We start from the raw sequence: 14930 nt of genomic DNA, 5'->3' as shown, positions 1-14930 counted from the left end.
AATAACAGGCTGAAAGAGATTCCGAGGCTCTACATCCCTCTCAGGGAGATACTAAGTTACTCAGTCAGCTAACAGCACTTCTCAGATGGAGTTTCTGTGGGGAATGGGAGACGTAGGCCCTGTGACCCGAACGCATCGTGGCATCTGAAGCACTCAGGTCCCAAAGGACTCACTGCTCGCAGCCTTGCAGAAGCTGTGCTATGGGGCAAGCATCCCACCCCAGCTCGGGAGCCGCAGGGACGGTGAGGGCCTCACCTGCCCTGCTGATGGCGGTCCCTGGATGGCTTCAGATCTCTTTCCTTTAGTTCTCCCACGATTGGGTTCTCTGCTTCTCACCAGTGTTCTGAAAAGAGCAGGACCTGTTTTAAATCAGAATGGCCCTTAGCAAACCAGGGACATGGAGATCTCAGACATATTTCACATTGAGGAGTTGTCCGTAAGGACCTCCCAAGAGATGGGAAGATGCTGACCTTCCAGAGTCTCATTGGGTCATCTGGAGACTGTCCTAAGCTTTGGATGCAGCGTCTCCTCATTTGCTGTTTTCTGCCATCAGGAAAGGTTGAGAAGGCTGCTCTAGGCCGAACATTGCAGCCCAGCGCGTTCAGACTTGCTCCATCCTGTTATTGATTGGAAAGAACTCACCCCAGGGCTCCCACAGTCCCCACCCTGACATTCTCCTGCTTCCTCTTCAAGAAGAACAATTCCATCCTGATGCTTCCTTCTTGTCTTTGGATAGTTCTAGGCCTGGTTTCCTCATGCGATTCTCTACCTGGATCACACACCTTGAATATTACCCAGAAACCTCTTCTCTATTCTCGTGCACCCCTTCCCTTGCCTTTCTCTCTGGAAGATGTGCTTGACTCTGAGACGTTTCCCTCATTGCATTACACGAATGGAGAAGTGGAGGGAGCTCGTGTTCATTGTGCTCCTTCCAGCGGCCGCACAGTGAGGTTCTGCATGCACGTCGACTCATTCATCCTGCACAACATCCCTGTAGAACACTGTAAAGTCAGAGGATTTAAAAACTCTGTTACAGTCGACAGCTTTTACGTGGCATCATCAGCTACTATGGTAGAGTTGGGATTTGAACCCATGAACTCCTGGTGCCAAAACCACGGCCTTTTCCAGTAGAGTCCATGCCTCCCAAACCAGACCAGCCCTTTCTGCACACTGCCAGTCCCTTCCCTGTACACCCGCGTCATAACTGATGTCTCCTGATGGTTCAGGTTGTTCCCAAAAGTTACTATATATTTCATACTGATGCGGGGTCGGTGAGCCAAGGAGTCGAAAGAAAGATTTCTTAGACTCTTAAGATCTGGCAGTAGTGCTCTTTTATTTAGAGAATAGTGTAGCATGGGGACAAGGAGCCATGGGCAGTCAGAGCTTCTGCTGCCGCCGCTTCTGCTGCCCCCGCTGGCACGAGGACAGGGCCCATGGGCAGGCAGAGCAGCTGCTGCTGCTCCCGCTGGTATGGGGACAGGACCAATGGGCAGGCAGAGCTGGTGTGTGGGGACAAGACCCACAGGCAGTCAGAGCTCCTGCTGCTGCCCCAAGTTGAGGGTTAGAGCTAAATTTAAGGCATAGGTATATGATTCATCTCTTTACAAGACAAAGGAAAGAACAAAAAAAAGTTAACATGGTATCAGTGCAGGTGGGGTCTGGTCGTTGGGTGATCCCATGACTTTTAGACAAGAATCAAATTGGATTAAGTAAAGGTTAGAAAGGTTAGACGCCACCACCCTAAACCAGTTACATGAGATTGCCAGACAGCAACCAACTTAAGTTCTTGCCTTCCCCATTAAGAGTTTCTAGGGACAAGGTCATCTCTCTTCTTCTTCCTGGTACAGAGAGGGAGGCACCTTTTACAGATAGAGATTTACCTTACAAATGTAAATGTGTCCCAACAAGGGCAAGTTCCATTCCCCAGAGCCTCCTTCCCTGTCCCAGTTTATCGAAAGCAATCAGCCCAAAACAATCCTGATGCCAAAGAGACATATCCTGGGGTGGCCAATTTCAGGTCCTGACAAGGTCATCCCCCCTTCCTTCACAAACGCAAATGTCTCAAAAGGGCAAGCAAAATTCCAGTCCTGGGAGCCTGCTTCTCATCTGCAGTTTTAAAAGTAACCAGCCTAAAAATCCTCATCATAAACCATTTTAAAATTAAGCAGCCTAAAAATCCTCATCAATACCAAGTCTTTTCTTCTTCTTCTTCTTTTTTTTTTTTTTTTTTGAGGAATATTAGCCCTGAGCTAATGTCTGCTGCCAATCCTCCTCTTTTTGCTGAGGAAGACTGGCCCTGAGCTAACATCCATGCCCATCTTCCTCTACTTTATATGTGGGACGCCTACCACAGCATGGCTTGCCAAGCGATGGCATCGCTGCACCCAGGATCCGAACCGGCAAACCCTGGCCACCAAAGCGGAACGTGCGAACTTAACCGCTGCACCACGGGGCAGGCCCCCCAAGTCTTTTCTTCTAATCAAAAATAAGGTCAAATTAAAATGAGATTAGACTAGAATCAGTCTTTTAAAAATAAAAGTTAAAGAAAGGCAGTCTTTCATTACCACTTTGGGGGGAGAAGAGTTGCTGTTTCTCCAAATTCAACAGTGTCAGTAAATTGAGATTTTCAAATGGTGTGGGGTTGACATATACTCTAGGGCCCGAGTTTCAATGTTGCATTTGTTTTCCAGTAAAAGAGCTCAGCATAAAATGCAGCGAAGAGTGAGGTTTTGTTTAGGTTTTTTGCATAATAAAAGTCGTAACTGAGCAACATTAGCTCCAGACTCTCCTCCCCATGAATCCCTGGAGACTCTGGGAAAAGCATTTCAGAGACATCCAAACCCCAAGTAGTCGTTGGCAAGGGGTAATTTGCCACGATGATAGTTAAATAAGGAGAATACTGAGTAGCTGCCTACAAAGAAGCATCTGAAAATGAAACTAGCGGTGGCTCAAGTCCCTCCATTGAAAATGTATATACATTTCTCCACGCCGCAGCCCACATTGGTCTCTTCCTTTTATAAGGCAAATTTGTCAGTGCATACCAAGAAGCTTAAATCATACCCTTTGGACCCAATAATCTCACTCCTGAGAATTTATCTCAAGGAATAAATTATAAGGTAAACTATACATATTTCTATAGCAGTGTTTTTTATAATAAGCAGAAAACTGGAAACAACCTAATTTTCCAGTAACAAGGAAATGCTTCGTGCATTTTGCTATCTTAATTCTTTGAGATACTATGCTGCTGTTAAGAACACAGTCACAGCGGGCGAATAAGGAAAAGGGTGTCCAGTGAAAAGCACAGAAATGCAAATAAGCAGCGTTGCAGACGTGCAGAAATACCCATGTTGATGAAGACTAGGAGGGAGACAGATGAAACAGCTATGTTAGCACTGTGAGATTACAAGTTTTACACACTAAAATTTTCTTTTGTAGTGACCATATTCAGTTTTTAGGAATTTTCTTATTTTTCCTGCTGCAACTTATATCGAGTCATATTTCATAGTTATTTTTGGATCAGAACATTATTCTACAAAGGGTACGCGTGGAATATTCTAGCTAAGTGTGCAATATGGAGAAGAACTAATTCACAAACACTGACGCTGTTGTTTTAATTTGCAGTGAGGGGAATTTGGCTACAAAGCAGGTCGTGTTCCTGCAGAGACCAGCTATGTGGAATTCAGCGGCCCTGACCCCAGAAGTGAGTAAATCCGTGCCTCACGAACTGCATGTTATATTGAAGCGTTTAAACTCTCGTTGTGATTGTAATGGTGAGCACAGATGAGGAAGTGTGCACTCGATGTGGGAACAATCTTCTAACCGACATACAAGGAGGTGTGCCAGCAAGTGGATAACATGAGACAGTTCTGAAGGGAAGCCCGTTCTTTTGAGCTGAAGGCAATTAAGAAACAGCAGACACAGGAGGAACTGTCTACCCTGTCCCTTTCCAACACAAAGCAGGGCATAAATTTCCCTTTTTAAAGTTGACGTGAATTTCCCTTGTAAAGTGGTCTCCCTTTCCTGTACCAGGAGGAGAAGACTTTTAATCACCAGAGATGACTCTTATCCCTGGAGATGGCACTGACTTGAGTCCACATGAACAAACCTTACTAAAATAACTCTTATTTTCCATTAGTTTTACCATATACTTACCTTCCCACAATTTACTGCCATAGAAGCTCAAACCCCTTTCCCTTTGTCTAGTCACTTCTCCACAATTTATCGCCCTTTGTTAAAATGATATATAAGCTCTCAAGTCTAACTGCCTTCTCTGTGAAGGCCCTATGTGCCTTCAAAATAAACCTTTTCTCCTGTCTTTTGGCAGTTTGATTTGCAGGGCTCAGGTACTAAACATAAGAGGACAGAGGAGAACTTTGTTCCTCCCCTACACTTCTAAGCCTTGTAAGTGAACTTGCCTAATATTGCAACAGATCTGTGCAATTTTCTCTATCTTGACCTCCAACGGCACTTTTATATTGTTCCTCAAGTTCATATTTTTTCAGCCCTTTGCTGAAGGGCTGTGCTGAACCTCAAGTCACCTTATTCTTACTGGATGCACAGCTAGAATAGTATCTTTGAATGGAGCAATCTGGGCGTTAATAAAGCACAACTTTCAAAATAGGAAATTTGCAAATGGACTGGAAAATTATTTAAAGTGATTCTTTTTCTGTATTTCAACAAAATGTTGTTTTAGAAAACTTTAAGTTTTTCTAAACTAGCAAAGCTAGACTGAGAGTATATGCAATACCACCATGCTAAGTCATCTCACATTAATTTTGGAAAGAGTGTAGCTGCCTCACTAGGTAAATAGGTAGAGAGTAGGCGGGGAGATAGGAAGGTGCCTCCTCCTGCGGGAGAGCAGAGATCAAGTGCACAGATACTGGAAAGACTCTGATTCGAGTTAGAGCCCACGGGGCTGCAGCGCCCCCAGCCCCCGGGAGCAGTTCATTAAGAAATATTCTGTCAAGAAGGAGCAAGGGTGGGTACATGCAGAGAATGGCCAGAAAAGGTTTTCATTCTACTTTCTCCTTCCCCAAAGTAGCTTCTCACCATGCTACAGCCTCTCCTTTCTTTCTTTCAACATTCTGCAAATGGCCATCATTTCTGAGGAAAGGTCAGCAGAAGCCACAGCCTCATGGCATTTTTGATTAACTGGGGGCCATGGAGTTGGTGTTTGCTAAGATATCAGACCCAAATTCAGCTGCTTCACGGTCTCCTTTACTCAGGATTAGATATCGGTTCCCTGATTCCCTGAGAATATTTACACCCTTTTTGTGCAACTTTAAATACCATCCAGTAGTCTCATGGTAGTTTTCCTTTGGGTAATCTTTATATTTACAGCCATTGTGAATAAAATTGCTGGCTCATTATATAATAGTAAGGAAGTATATAAATGTCAACTGTGTCAATGAGAAGTCCAGGAATAATGTACTTTACAGCTTAGAATTCTGCTTCTAAACGGATTTACTATTTCTTCCTTTGACTAACGTTTAGTTTTCCTAGCAGGAAATCGCAGGACATTGAGATTATTTCAGGGCAGACCATGTGGGTGGTTCAGTCTGGAGCTGAAGTGTCTAACAGCTATAACTGAAAACCAGTTTTTCAATTCTTTAAGTTTTCTCTGGTGAAAACAATTGTCATTTTATATCAAAAAAGTAGTAGTAGTATTGGGAAAGGAGACTATTATTATGACGATAGTGTTAATTGGGCTATCTCACATGTATTTTGTGAAAGTTACATTTATAATATGCGTTGAAAGTGTATGTAGTTGTAGGTCCATATAGCACGGTTCTTTGCTTGTACCTTGAAATCAGTCGTTGTTTGGGAGGAGTTGATGGGAGAATTGCTTCATTTATAAACGTTTTTAAAGAATTTTTTCAAAGGTGTTTAGTTCTAAAATAAGTTGGTGGAAATCTGAGACGTTACACGCGTTGCCCTGGGGTTGTCCATGAGTTTCCATTACAGCCCACATTTCATGAGCTGGTAGAAACCTATCCAGAGTTTAACCCTTGAAAAGAAGTTTCTCTCTTTCTTCTACTGAGACTAATGTCAAGATACGTGAGACTTTCCATATCCAATTGCACTCAACATAGAGCAGGATTTTTATTTTGAACGAAGCCATTTCCTGCCCCTGTTGTGGTGGAGGGAATTGAGAATTGCATAATGAAGAAAGCATATTGTTGGAATTTTTCTTCTGAGGTTATCAAGACCTTTACTTTCGCAATTTTGTTTTATATTTCACAGATATGTTTTATGCAATATTCTAGATGGCTTCAGAATTTTTTTAAACGTGGAAAATATCAAGTCAGAGTACTTATACTCTCATTTACTCCCCGAATTTTCTTTAAGCTATTAAAAGATAGTTTGTTTTAGTAAATCTAGAAAACTTTTAGAAAAAAAAACAGGAGAAAATCTTCATGAACTGGGGCTAGGCAAAGAGTTTTTAGACATGACACCAAAAGCGTACTCCATAAAAAAATTAATAAACTGTACTTCATCAAAATTAAAAACTTTTGATCTGCGAGTAACACTAAGAAAATGAAAAGACTAGCCACAGACTGGGAGAAAAAACACTTGCAAATCACATATATGACAAAGGACGTATATCCAGAATGTATCAAGAATTCTCAAAACTCAACAATAAGAAAACAGACAACCCTGTTAAAAGGTGTGGACACCTCACCAATGAGGATGTGTCAATGAGAAATGAGCCCTAAAAAGCTGCTTTCATCGTTAGCCATTAGGGAAATGCGAATGAGAACCACAATGAGATCCCACCATACACCTATTAGAACAACTAAAGTAAGAAATATTGACAAGACCAAGAACTGGCAAGGATGAGGAGCAACCAGAACTCTCAACAAGGCCGGGGGCCAATGCAAAATGGGACAGCCACTCTGCAATATACTTTAGCTGCTTCTTAGGAGGTTGAACATATGCATACCATATGACTCAGCAATCCCAGCCTTGGATATTTACCCTAGAGAACGAAAAACTTGTGTTCACACAAAAACCTAGATGTAAAGGTTTGTCGCAGTTCTAGTCACAATCTCCAAACCTGGAAACAATCCAGATGACTTCAGCAGGTGACTAGATGAACAGCTGTGGTACGTCCATACAGTAAAATACTACTCAGAAATAAAAAGGAGTGAACTACTGATACACACAGTAAGCTTGCGTTAATCTCAGAAGCATGCTGGTTAAAAGAAGCCGGTCTCCAAGGGTTACAGACTGTGCTATCCCATTTTATGACATTCTCAAAAGACAAAACCAGAGTGTGGAGAACACATCAGTGGTCGTCAGGGATCAGGGGTTCGGGGGGATAATGGAACTGTTCTGTGTCCTCATTATGGTTACCCAGATCTATACCTCTGTGTTAGAATTCATAGAACTGTACACTTTGACTGTATGATAATTTAAGAGTTAGATTTAGAAGATGGTTTGCGTTATAAATTACAGAGACTGCATGGTTTATGTCTTTGTCCTTCGGTAGGGCTGTGCTTGGGGAAGGGAGTTCTTACCACGTGCAATGAGTTGTTGCCCTTCCCTTCCTCTACTTGAGGCTGTATGGTGTAATAAAGGGGGTTCTTCTTATCTTGCTCTTCCTTTTTTCTATTTTCGTTTTTCTTTATTTTTTGTGGGGGGAGGGCCCTCCCAATGGATTCAAGGAATTGACAGCGATGCTGAGCAGAGTGAGGGACTCTGACCAGGACTTCACCTCCATCTAGTGAATCTTCTCGATTGTTCTTCCAAGATCTCCTTTCGTAACTTTTTTCTTTCTTTTGAAGACTCAAAGAAAACTCATTGAATTTTTTATTAACTAAAAGTCTCTATTTCAGTTAAATTCTTCAACCCGTTTCCCTTTGATAATTATTTAAAAGAAACAAAAGGTCATTAAAAGTATTTCGTTTTCGCCAACTCAGATTAGGGTTTCCATCCAGGGGTATTCTTGGGAGTAGACAACCAACCATGAAAGGTGCTCCAGGGGTGTGTGCATGTGTGTGCATGTGTGCTAGTGCGCTAACAGCATCTGCCACGCTCTCAAGACTCCGTGGCCCCATCTGTAAAATAAGGACAACATTAGCACCTGCCACAGGGCTGTGAGGAGGATTCAGGCAGAAAACACATGGCAGGCTCGGCACGGTGCCTGCTCAGATGGAATGTTGCTATTATTTTCGTAAGAATGTTTTTCTTTCAATAGTAGATGATTAAACACTACTAACTCTATGGAGAAACTGAAGAAAAATCCAGAACTTCCTCCTGACCCTCCGTTTTCTCCAGCTAAAAATTACCTTCAGCCAGTATGTAGGAATGTAGTGTATTGATGTTTTTTGATGTTCAAAAAAATGCACATACACGTACATATATAAAGCTAATATGGCAAAATATTAACAAGTATTGAATTAGGTAGTAGGTATATGGGTGTTCATTGTACTATCCTTTAAAGTTTTTCATAATTGGAAAGTTGGGGAAAATTAAACTAAAAAGCATTAGTGCCCAACAAGTTTTTTCTGTTAGTTATTACTTGGTAACTAATTAGTTACTAAGATGCTATACCAAAAAGACTCACATAGAATGATTTAAATACAACAGAAGGGTTTCTCTCATCACAGGCTAAAGATGGGCAGGTAGTCTTGGTGGGCAAGGCTCTGCTTCATGACTGCTCTGCTCTGCCACCCTCAACACTTGGCTTCTGCCTCTGGACCCAGGGCTGCTGCCACACTTGTCACCACTGTCCAGCCAGCACAAGTAGGAAAGAGGAATTCCAGACATGCCTCTGAGGCACTGACCCCCAAGTCACACACATGCTTCTTCTCACATCCCATTGGCTGCAACTTTTTTATGTCACCACAGCATCTGCAAGGGAGGCTGGGAAATGTAATCTGGGCAACCATGTGCTGGTACCTCAGTGAAAGAGCACATGCCCAGCTAAAAATTTTGAGGCATTGGTTGTGGGGGAGTTCCATTATTAACAGAAAGACGGAGAGAATAGACCCTGGGAGACAGGTGTTCAATTTTAATGGTTCCAATTTTATATTTTTTGTCATCTTTAGAGCAGTTTTGCATTCAAATAATTTTCTTGTCTTTAAAATATGTCTCAAAATGAATGCTCTCAAGAAGTAAAGACTTCTTAGATCATTTCTCTAACACAAACCAAAAAGTGGAGGAGCAGCAGCCAAAGAAAAGTTCTGAATTAGATCTTTTCCAAGGTAACTATAATAAAATGATATGAATACTAAGAAATATTTAATGTATATGCTGACTTCTTCCTTAGAGTAAGGCAATTGTTTATCAAACTTTATTCTTAGTTTTTCGGTCATTTGAAGTTCATTTGAAATTCTTTGAAAATCATAAGGTCATATTTCATTCATTAGCTGTTAACGTCCCAGACCAAAGTCCATGTGAAATCAAATCAGGCGCCAGTGTAAACACAGGATGTCAGGTATCTCAAAGAGCTGTAAAAATAAAGATGAAAGCATTTTGCTTTTATCATTAACAAAGTTCTTTGTGTAGGGAATTCTTTCCACTCAAGGCAAATGGGCTTTTTCCTGGTGGGGGCAGAAGCGGAAGAGTGGCCACTGCTGCCTTGGGGCGGGCGCTCTGTCCTGCCTCACAGCTAGCGAGCAGCTCTCTTCTGGGCCACCCACGCTGGCTTCCATATTGCCCATTGGTGTCTGTTGGGGTGTAAGGGAGAGACTAGCCTGTGTACATAAGAAATTATTGGCTCCGAGGTGGGAAGGATACTGGCACAGCTCATACCACCAAAAAAAGAGCTACAAGAACCGAGGCCTCGGGTTCTGACCCCAGAGATTCACCATTACCAGGATGTTCTCTCTCATCAGTTTCTTTCAGCGTCTGTGTGTGCATGAGCAGGGGGCTTCCTATGAGGTGAATGTGGCCACCTCAGCAAAAAGAAAGACCTTCTTTATCCTGGAGTCCGTACAGCAACCCCAGGGAAGGACTCTGGTTGGGTCCCTTTGGGCCACGTGCCCACACTGCAGCAGAGAACGGGGCGGATGGAAAGCTGGCCGGGAAGGTGGTGGTCCACAGCACTCTTCTGCCTCCCAGGCTGGAGTGACTTTGACAGCCTCAAGCTGGATGGATGACACAGGAACACGTTCTGTGAGCAAGCAGCGGCGGCACCTCTCTGCATGTTCCAAAACCTCTGACCCTTCCAAGTGGCACTGGAGCTCCACGGAAGCTCGCGGTGTCTTCCTAACCCCCCCAGCACGAGACACAGGAAGAGAAATCCTGAATGTCCATTCCATGTGTGTACTGCTTTAGAAACCATATTTTTTAGCTACTCTGCCCCTCTGGCCATTATAACACTGTCCAAGACAACACAGCATCTTAGGATTGCTGGGATAATCCTGTTTTGTTCTGTTTTTAAGACACTGACAGTGAAGAATGAAGATAAGGTGGTAGGACACCCTCAATTCAACCAACTTGTCCCTGAGTCTCATGTATTTGAAGTGGGTCACCCATTTTTAGTAAATGAGAATGATTCTCAAAAGTTAATAGATTTTGTCAAGGGTGGCGTTAAATCTGTATCCCAATCTTGGAATAATTTCCCCCAATTTTATAGTGAAAATATTAGAAGAAAGTGAGCATATGAATAAGCCTGGCAATGTAGCATGGAAATCTCTTTTTGTTGACATAAATATTCAAAATGTAGTGCTAAGTGGAAAAGTGAGCTGCGCACATCTATGTGTGTGTATGCAAACACATGTATGTTTAGAGAAGAAAACAGTAAAATATGCCAAATTTTAACAGTGGCATCTCTGCGAGTTGAGATAATGGGTGGGCTTTGTTTTTACCAGGTTTTCTACATTGAACATGTATTATGTTTGCAAGTGAAGGGAATTTTATTTGGGAAATACACAAATCTTCGACCACAAGTCTACTCGTACTTTTGCAGATAATGGGCGTGTTATACAGTGTGAAAAGAATAAAGCAAGACATTCCAGCTCCAGTTTGAGGCCGGCCACTCCCTGACCTTGGACAAATCCTGCCTCTTTCTGGGCCGGAGTCGACCTCTATAGAATGAGGGCAGCAGTCGCTAATCTCCAGGGACTGCCTGGGCTTCAGACTCCTACTTTGGAAGTCATAAGAACATTGCAATTTGATTTGTTGGAAAAGCTACTATTTCATGTGGCGTGAAGTTGGGGAGGCAAAATCATTGCTGAAGATGTGTTTATTGAGAGTCACATGGTAAAAAAGAAAATAAAAGTGTTTCCTCTGAAATCTTTTTTTAGAGTTACCATGTTAGGTATTTTGTCATCTTCTGATATTCGAAATTTACACTTGGTGGCTGTTTACTTATTAATACTTATATAAAAGTGAATTACTATGAATATCTTATTCTGAATAATACCTGATGTTTATTAGGAAAATTCTCATTGAGTATGTGAGAGTTGGCTTGTATCGGCTGGTATACAATGAGGAATTTATTGCAAAATTTCCCTTTGGCCCTGGTGCTGGTGAGGAAGGGAAGATCCAGGCAGCCAAGTGCTGCCAGGCACCCCCGCCTGCCCGTTTTCATTCCGTTAACGCTGAGAGGTCACTCCGGAGTGAATGCATTCTTTATGCCTGTGGGAAAGGGAGCAGGAGCCAGGCTTGAGAAAGGAACCCAGCCTGGCAGTCCCGTCAGCCCTCCCTGCAACCAAAAGGCTATGTCCTCTTTGACCAGCCTCCCAGGGCCGGGGAGAACATACTATTCTCAAATCTTGGACCCGTCTAAGAGATCTGTCAGCGGCCACTGCTTGTATTAAATTCAATACATTTGGTAAATGAGAATAACAAGGAAAAGGATTTGAGATCTGATATTTGCATTTGATGAATGCACGGGGGCCAATGGAAGATGTCACCACCACCAAGCTATGTCTGATTTGGGACCATGTAGGTGGCTTTTTGTTGAGGAAGAACCCACTGTAGACTTGTTCATTCCCTTAAACTTGCCCAGGGACGCCAGTAACTCAGCCAAGACAAAGATGAGCTGCCAGCACTCTCCTTTCTGTGCAACGTGCTGAGGGCTGCATCCTCCTGTATGACAGTGTCGTCAACAGAGGTTACATTCCACAACAGCCTGCAAATCCAATTTCATAAAGCTGTTTGTTTACTTTGTGTATTTGCCATGAAGAACAGTAGAAAATACTTTTGTATTTTATATACTACAGTTCAACAAACCTATGGGTTGACACATGTTTGTAAGACTAGCCTGGGCATCTGATTTCTATGGTTTTTTTCTAAGAGTTTTATAATTTTAACTCTTACATTTAGGAAAATGTAATCCTAGTTCCAACTGACAGATAAATGAATTTTCAGCAAATGCACTCTTCATAAACTGGAAAATTACTGTGCTTTTTTCATTTATCTTTTAAATTTTTTATTTATCTTTATTTCTCCGTGTTCAGTTTTTTGTCCTGAGAGTCTGATATTCGACACATGTCATGCTGTCAGTGGTAAGGAAGCCCTTGTAGGCAAATCTCAAGAGTCTGAACGTCCACATGTTGAGCTGCTCCTGCTCTCTCCCTGAGCCTTCCTTTTACTGACTTAATTCTCTTATTTTGTCTTAAGTTTGCTTGGCAAAGGCCATGTCCTCTCCACTCTGACCAGCAGCCCTCAGTGAACAGCTCATAGCAGAACCCTCCACAGCTCCTCAGACAGTCTGCGGAACGGGCTGGTCAGGTTGCTCAGCTTTCCCGCCGAGTCAGGCGGAAGCAGTTTGTAGCAGAACCAGGAGAGGGGTCTGCGTGACCCAGGAAGCCACTCCAGGCCTACTTTCAATAGAAACTCGGCCTGAATTATCTGTGACTCTTCTGTGCAGCCTATTCCCGCGAGAAATGGGTGTGAGGCGGCCACCAAAGTACCTTTTCTGCTGTTTAGACCCCAAGTAAAAGCAAGAAGAAAAGTGGGAGCTTTAATGCATTTCTACCCTGCTTTGCTCCCTGAACCAGGCTCTCAATAGGTCTGTCTCTCAGAGGCGTCACTGAGGGCCCAGCCATGTGCACGCCACCCTGACGATGAGGACAGTGACGTGCCCGGAAGCTACAGAGTGCTGAGAAACAGAGAGGGGAGCTCCTGTCTCCCCGGGGGGAGGAGGGAGTGTGAAGGGTGGCTCTGACCGTCCTTGAAGATGAGCGGGAATTTGAAGAGAGGCAGGGAGAGGACGCTCCAGGCCAAGGACAGGACGCGCTGGAGCAGAGGGACAGGAGAACACCCATCTTTTTAACTCCCGGTTGCCAATCTCTTGTGTTTCAGAGGAAAGCCAGCCGGCCTTTAAAAGGTGATGACAGGAACAAAGTCACCAGCAGGAGTGTTGGATTGGACACGACCACGTCGCAACCGCCAGAGAGCAGAAACCCACCTGAGGAGGGCCTCCTCTCCGCTTCCAGAGAGTGCTGGACGGGGGAGCGGGGGCCGGCCCAGTACAGCAGCTTCTCCGGGGTCAGCAGCAGCGACAGCGTCCTGCGGGAACTGGACGAGGGACACTTTGACCAGGAAGACGGAGTAACTCAGGTCACTTGCATGTGAGCGATGACATAACGCAACGAAAGGCCCTGTAAATAATTATTAAAATAATTGCCGACGGACTTTATTGTTATTACTTTATCTGCATTTATGTAATACTTTGAATTCTTCCAGACTCAGGCTTTCCTCTAATCTCCGTGAACTTTGGCCCAACCTCCCAGACAAGGAAGAATAACCAACGTATTTGGAAATTTAGAATCATGTTTACACTTCTCCCAACTAAAACATCTGTTTAAACAGATGGCTCATTAGGTTATTAACCAATAATCTACTTCAGTTTCTCCTGAATAGACAAGGTACACTTTTCTTAGAATTCCTGAAGACTAAATATGTCAGGCAGCATTGTGCCTAGTTAGGAAACCCTCAGGAATTAGTCTTACTTAAGCTGAAAAGTAGTCTCTCTCTCTCTCTTACACACATGTCAAGGGCTAATTCATGAAACACGTATTTCCTGAATATAACAATTAATTCAAATTTTGTCTTTAACTATGGCATGTGTATACAAAGCAAGCCTCTATTTGTTAAAATATTCTTTGAAAAGAAATTCTTTCTGTCTGTCTTTGCTTTCATAGGGTCGCCGCGCCACCAACCCTGTACTGAGTCCCGAGCTTAAACTTCGCTGCCTCTAATAGCCCAGACACAGAGCAAGCGAAGCAGCATCTCTTAAAATTCCACACGAAGAGAACCCACAATGTCAACATTTAAAAACCTTAGGAGACAGAAAGAATTAATTTTCTTTCTTTTAAGTTGCAAATAGTATGAAAAGGGAAAACATGAACTTTAAATGGAAACTGAAATCTTTTATATCTGTCTAGATTTGAATTATGCTTTTATTTTGATTGCTAACTCAGGAGGAATGTGGAAACCCAGCGTGTTCAGTCCTGCAGGACTAGACAAGAGCTCGCAGCACACGCGCTGAGCACGGGGCCCGTCTGCTCCATCTCGGCTTTCCTCACTCTGCTAAGTGGGGTGCCTTTGCCTTGCCAGCCTTTAACAGGAAAGAGCAAAATTCTACAAAATAGAGGGTTTTCATTTATGTATGAAAGGCTTACTTTGAAATGTGGGAGCCTTCAGGTGAATTACATACAATGACTTTGCCATTGATGAGTTCAGCCTGTTACATATTTCTATTAGCATTGATATTGACATTGTAAGATCATTCACATAATAAAATGCCATTTGTTATTGGGCTATCATTTTATTGAACACAGATGCTCATAATCCATTTCATACGTATGACAGATATATGTTACACAGTATCAAATATATAGTGTAACAAGACTCAACCAATCTCCATGAATTGTTGATAAGATTAACATGGGGGGCCAGCCCAGTGGCGTAGTGGTTAAGTTCATGGGCTCCACTTCACAGGCCCGGCGTTCAGATCCTGGGTGCAGACC

General features: G+C 43.0%; 1 protein-coding gene across 1 annotated transcript in view; it reads left to right on the top strand.

The window, feature by feature from the left end:
- The window catches only part of RFTN2 (raftlin family member 2), a 66652-nt gene extending 51937 nt beyond the window's left edge, over nucleotides 1–14715 (top strand). Inside the window, exons 8-9 of the mRNA XM_008538908.2 lie at nucleotides 3622–3700; nucleotides 13261–14715. Of these exons, the coding sequence (XP_008537130.1) occupies nucleotides 3622–3700; nucleotides 13261–13533 (352 nt within the window). The 3' untranslated portion in view covers nucleotides 13534–14715. The remainder of the gene's footprint in view (nucleotides 1–3621; nucleotides 3701–13260) is intronic.
- The last annotated feature ends 215 nt before the right edge of the window (nucleotides 14716–14930 follow it).

This window comes from Equus przewalskii, chromosome 17 (genome assembly GCF_037783145.1).
Source record: "Equus przewalskii isolate Varuska chromosome 17, EquPr2, whole genome shotgun sequence".
In the NCBI taxonomy this organism is placed as follows: domain Eukaryota; kingdom Metazoa; phylum Chordata; class Mammalia; order Perissodactyla; family Equidae; genus Equus; species Equus przewalskii.
Note: the sequence above shows the minus strand (reverse complement) of the source record. Positions and strands in the feature narration are given on the sequence as shown.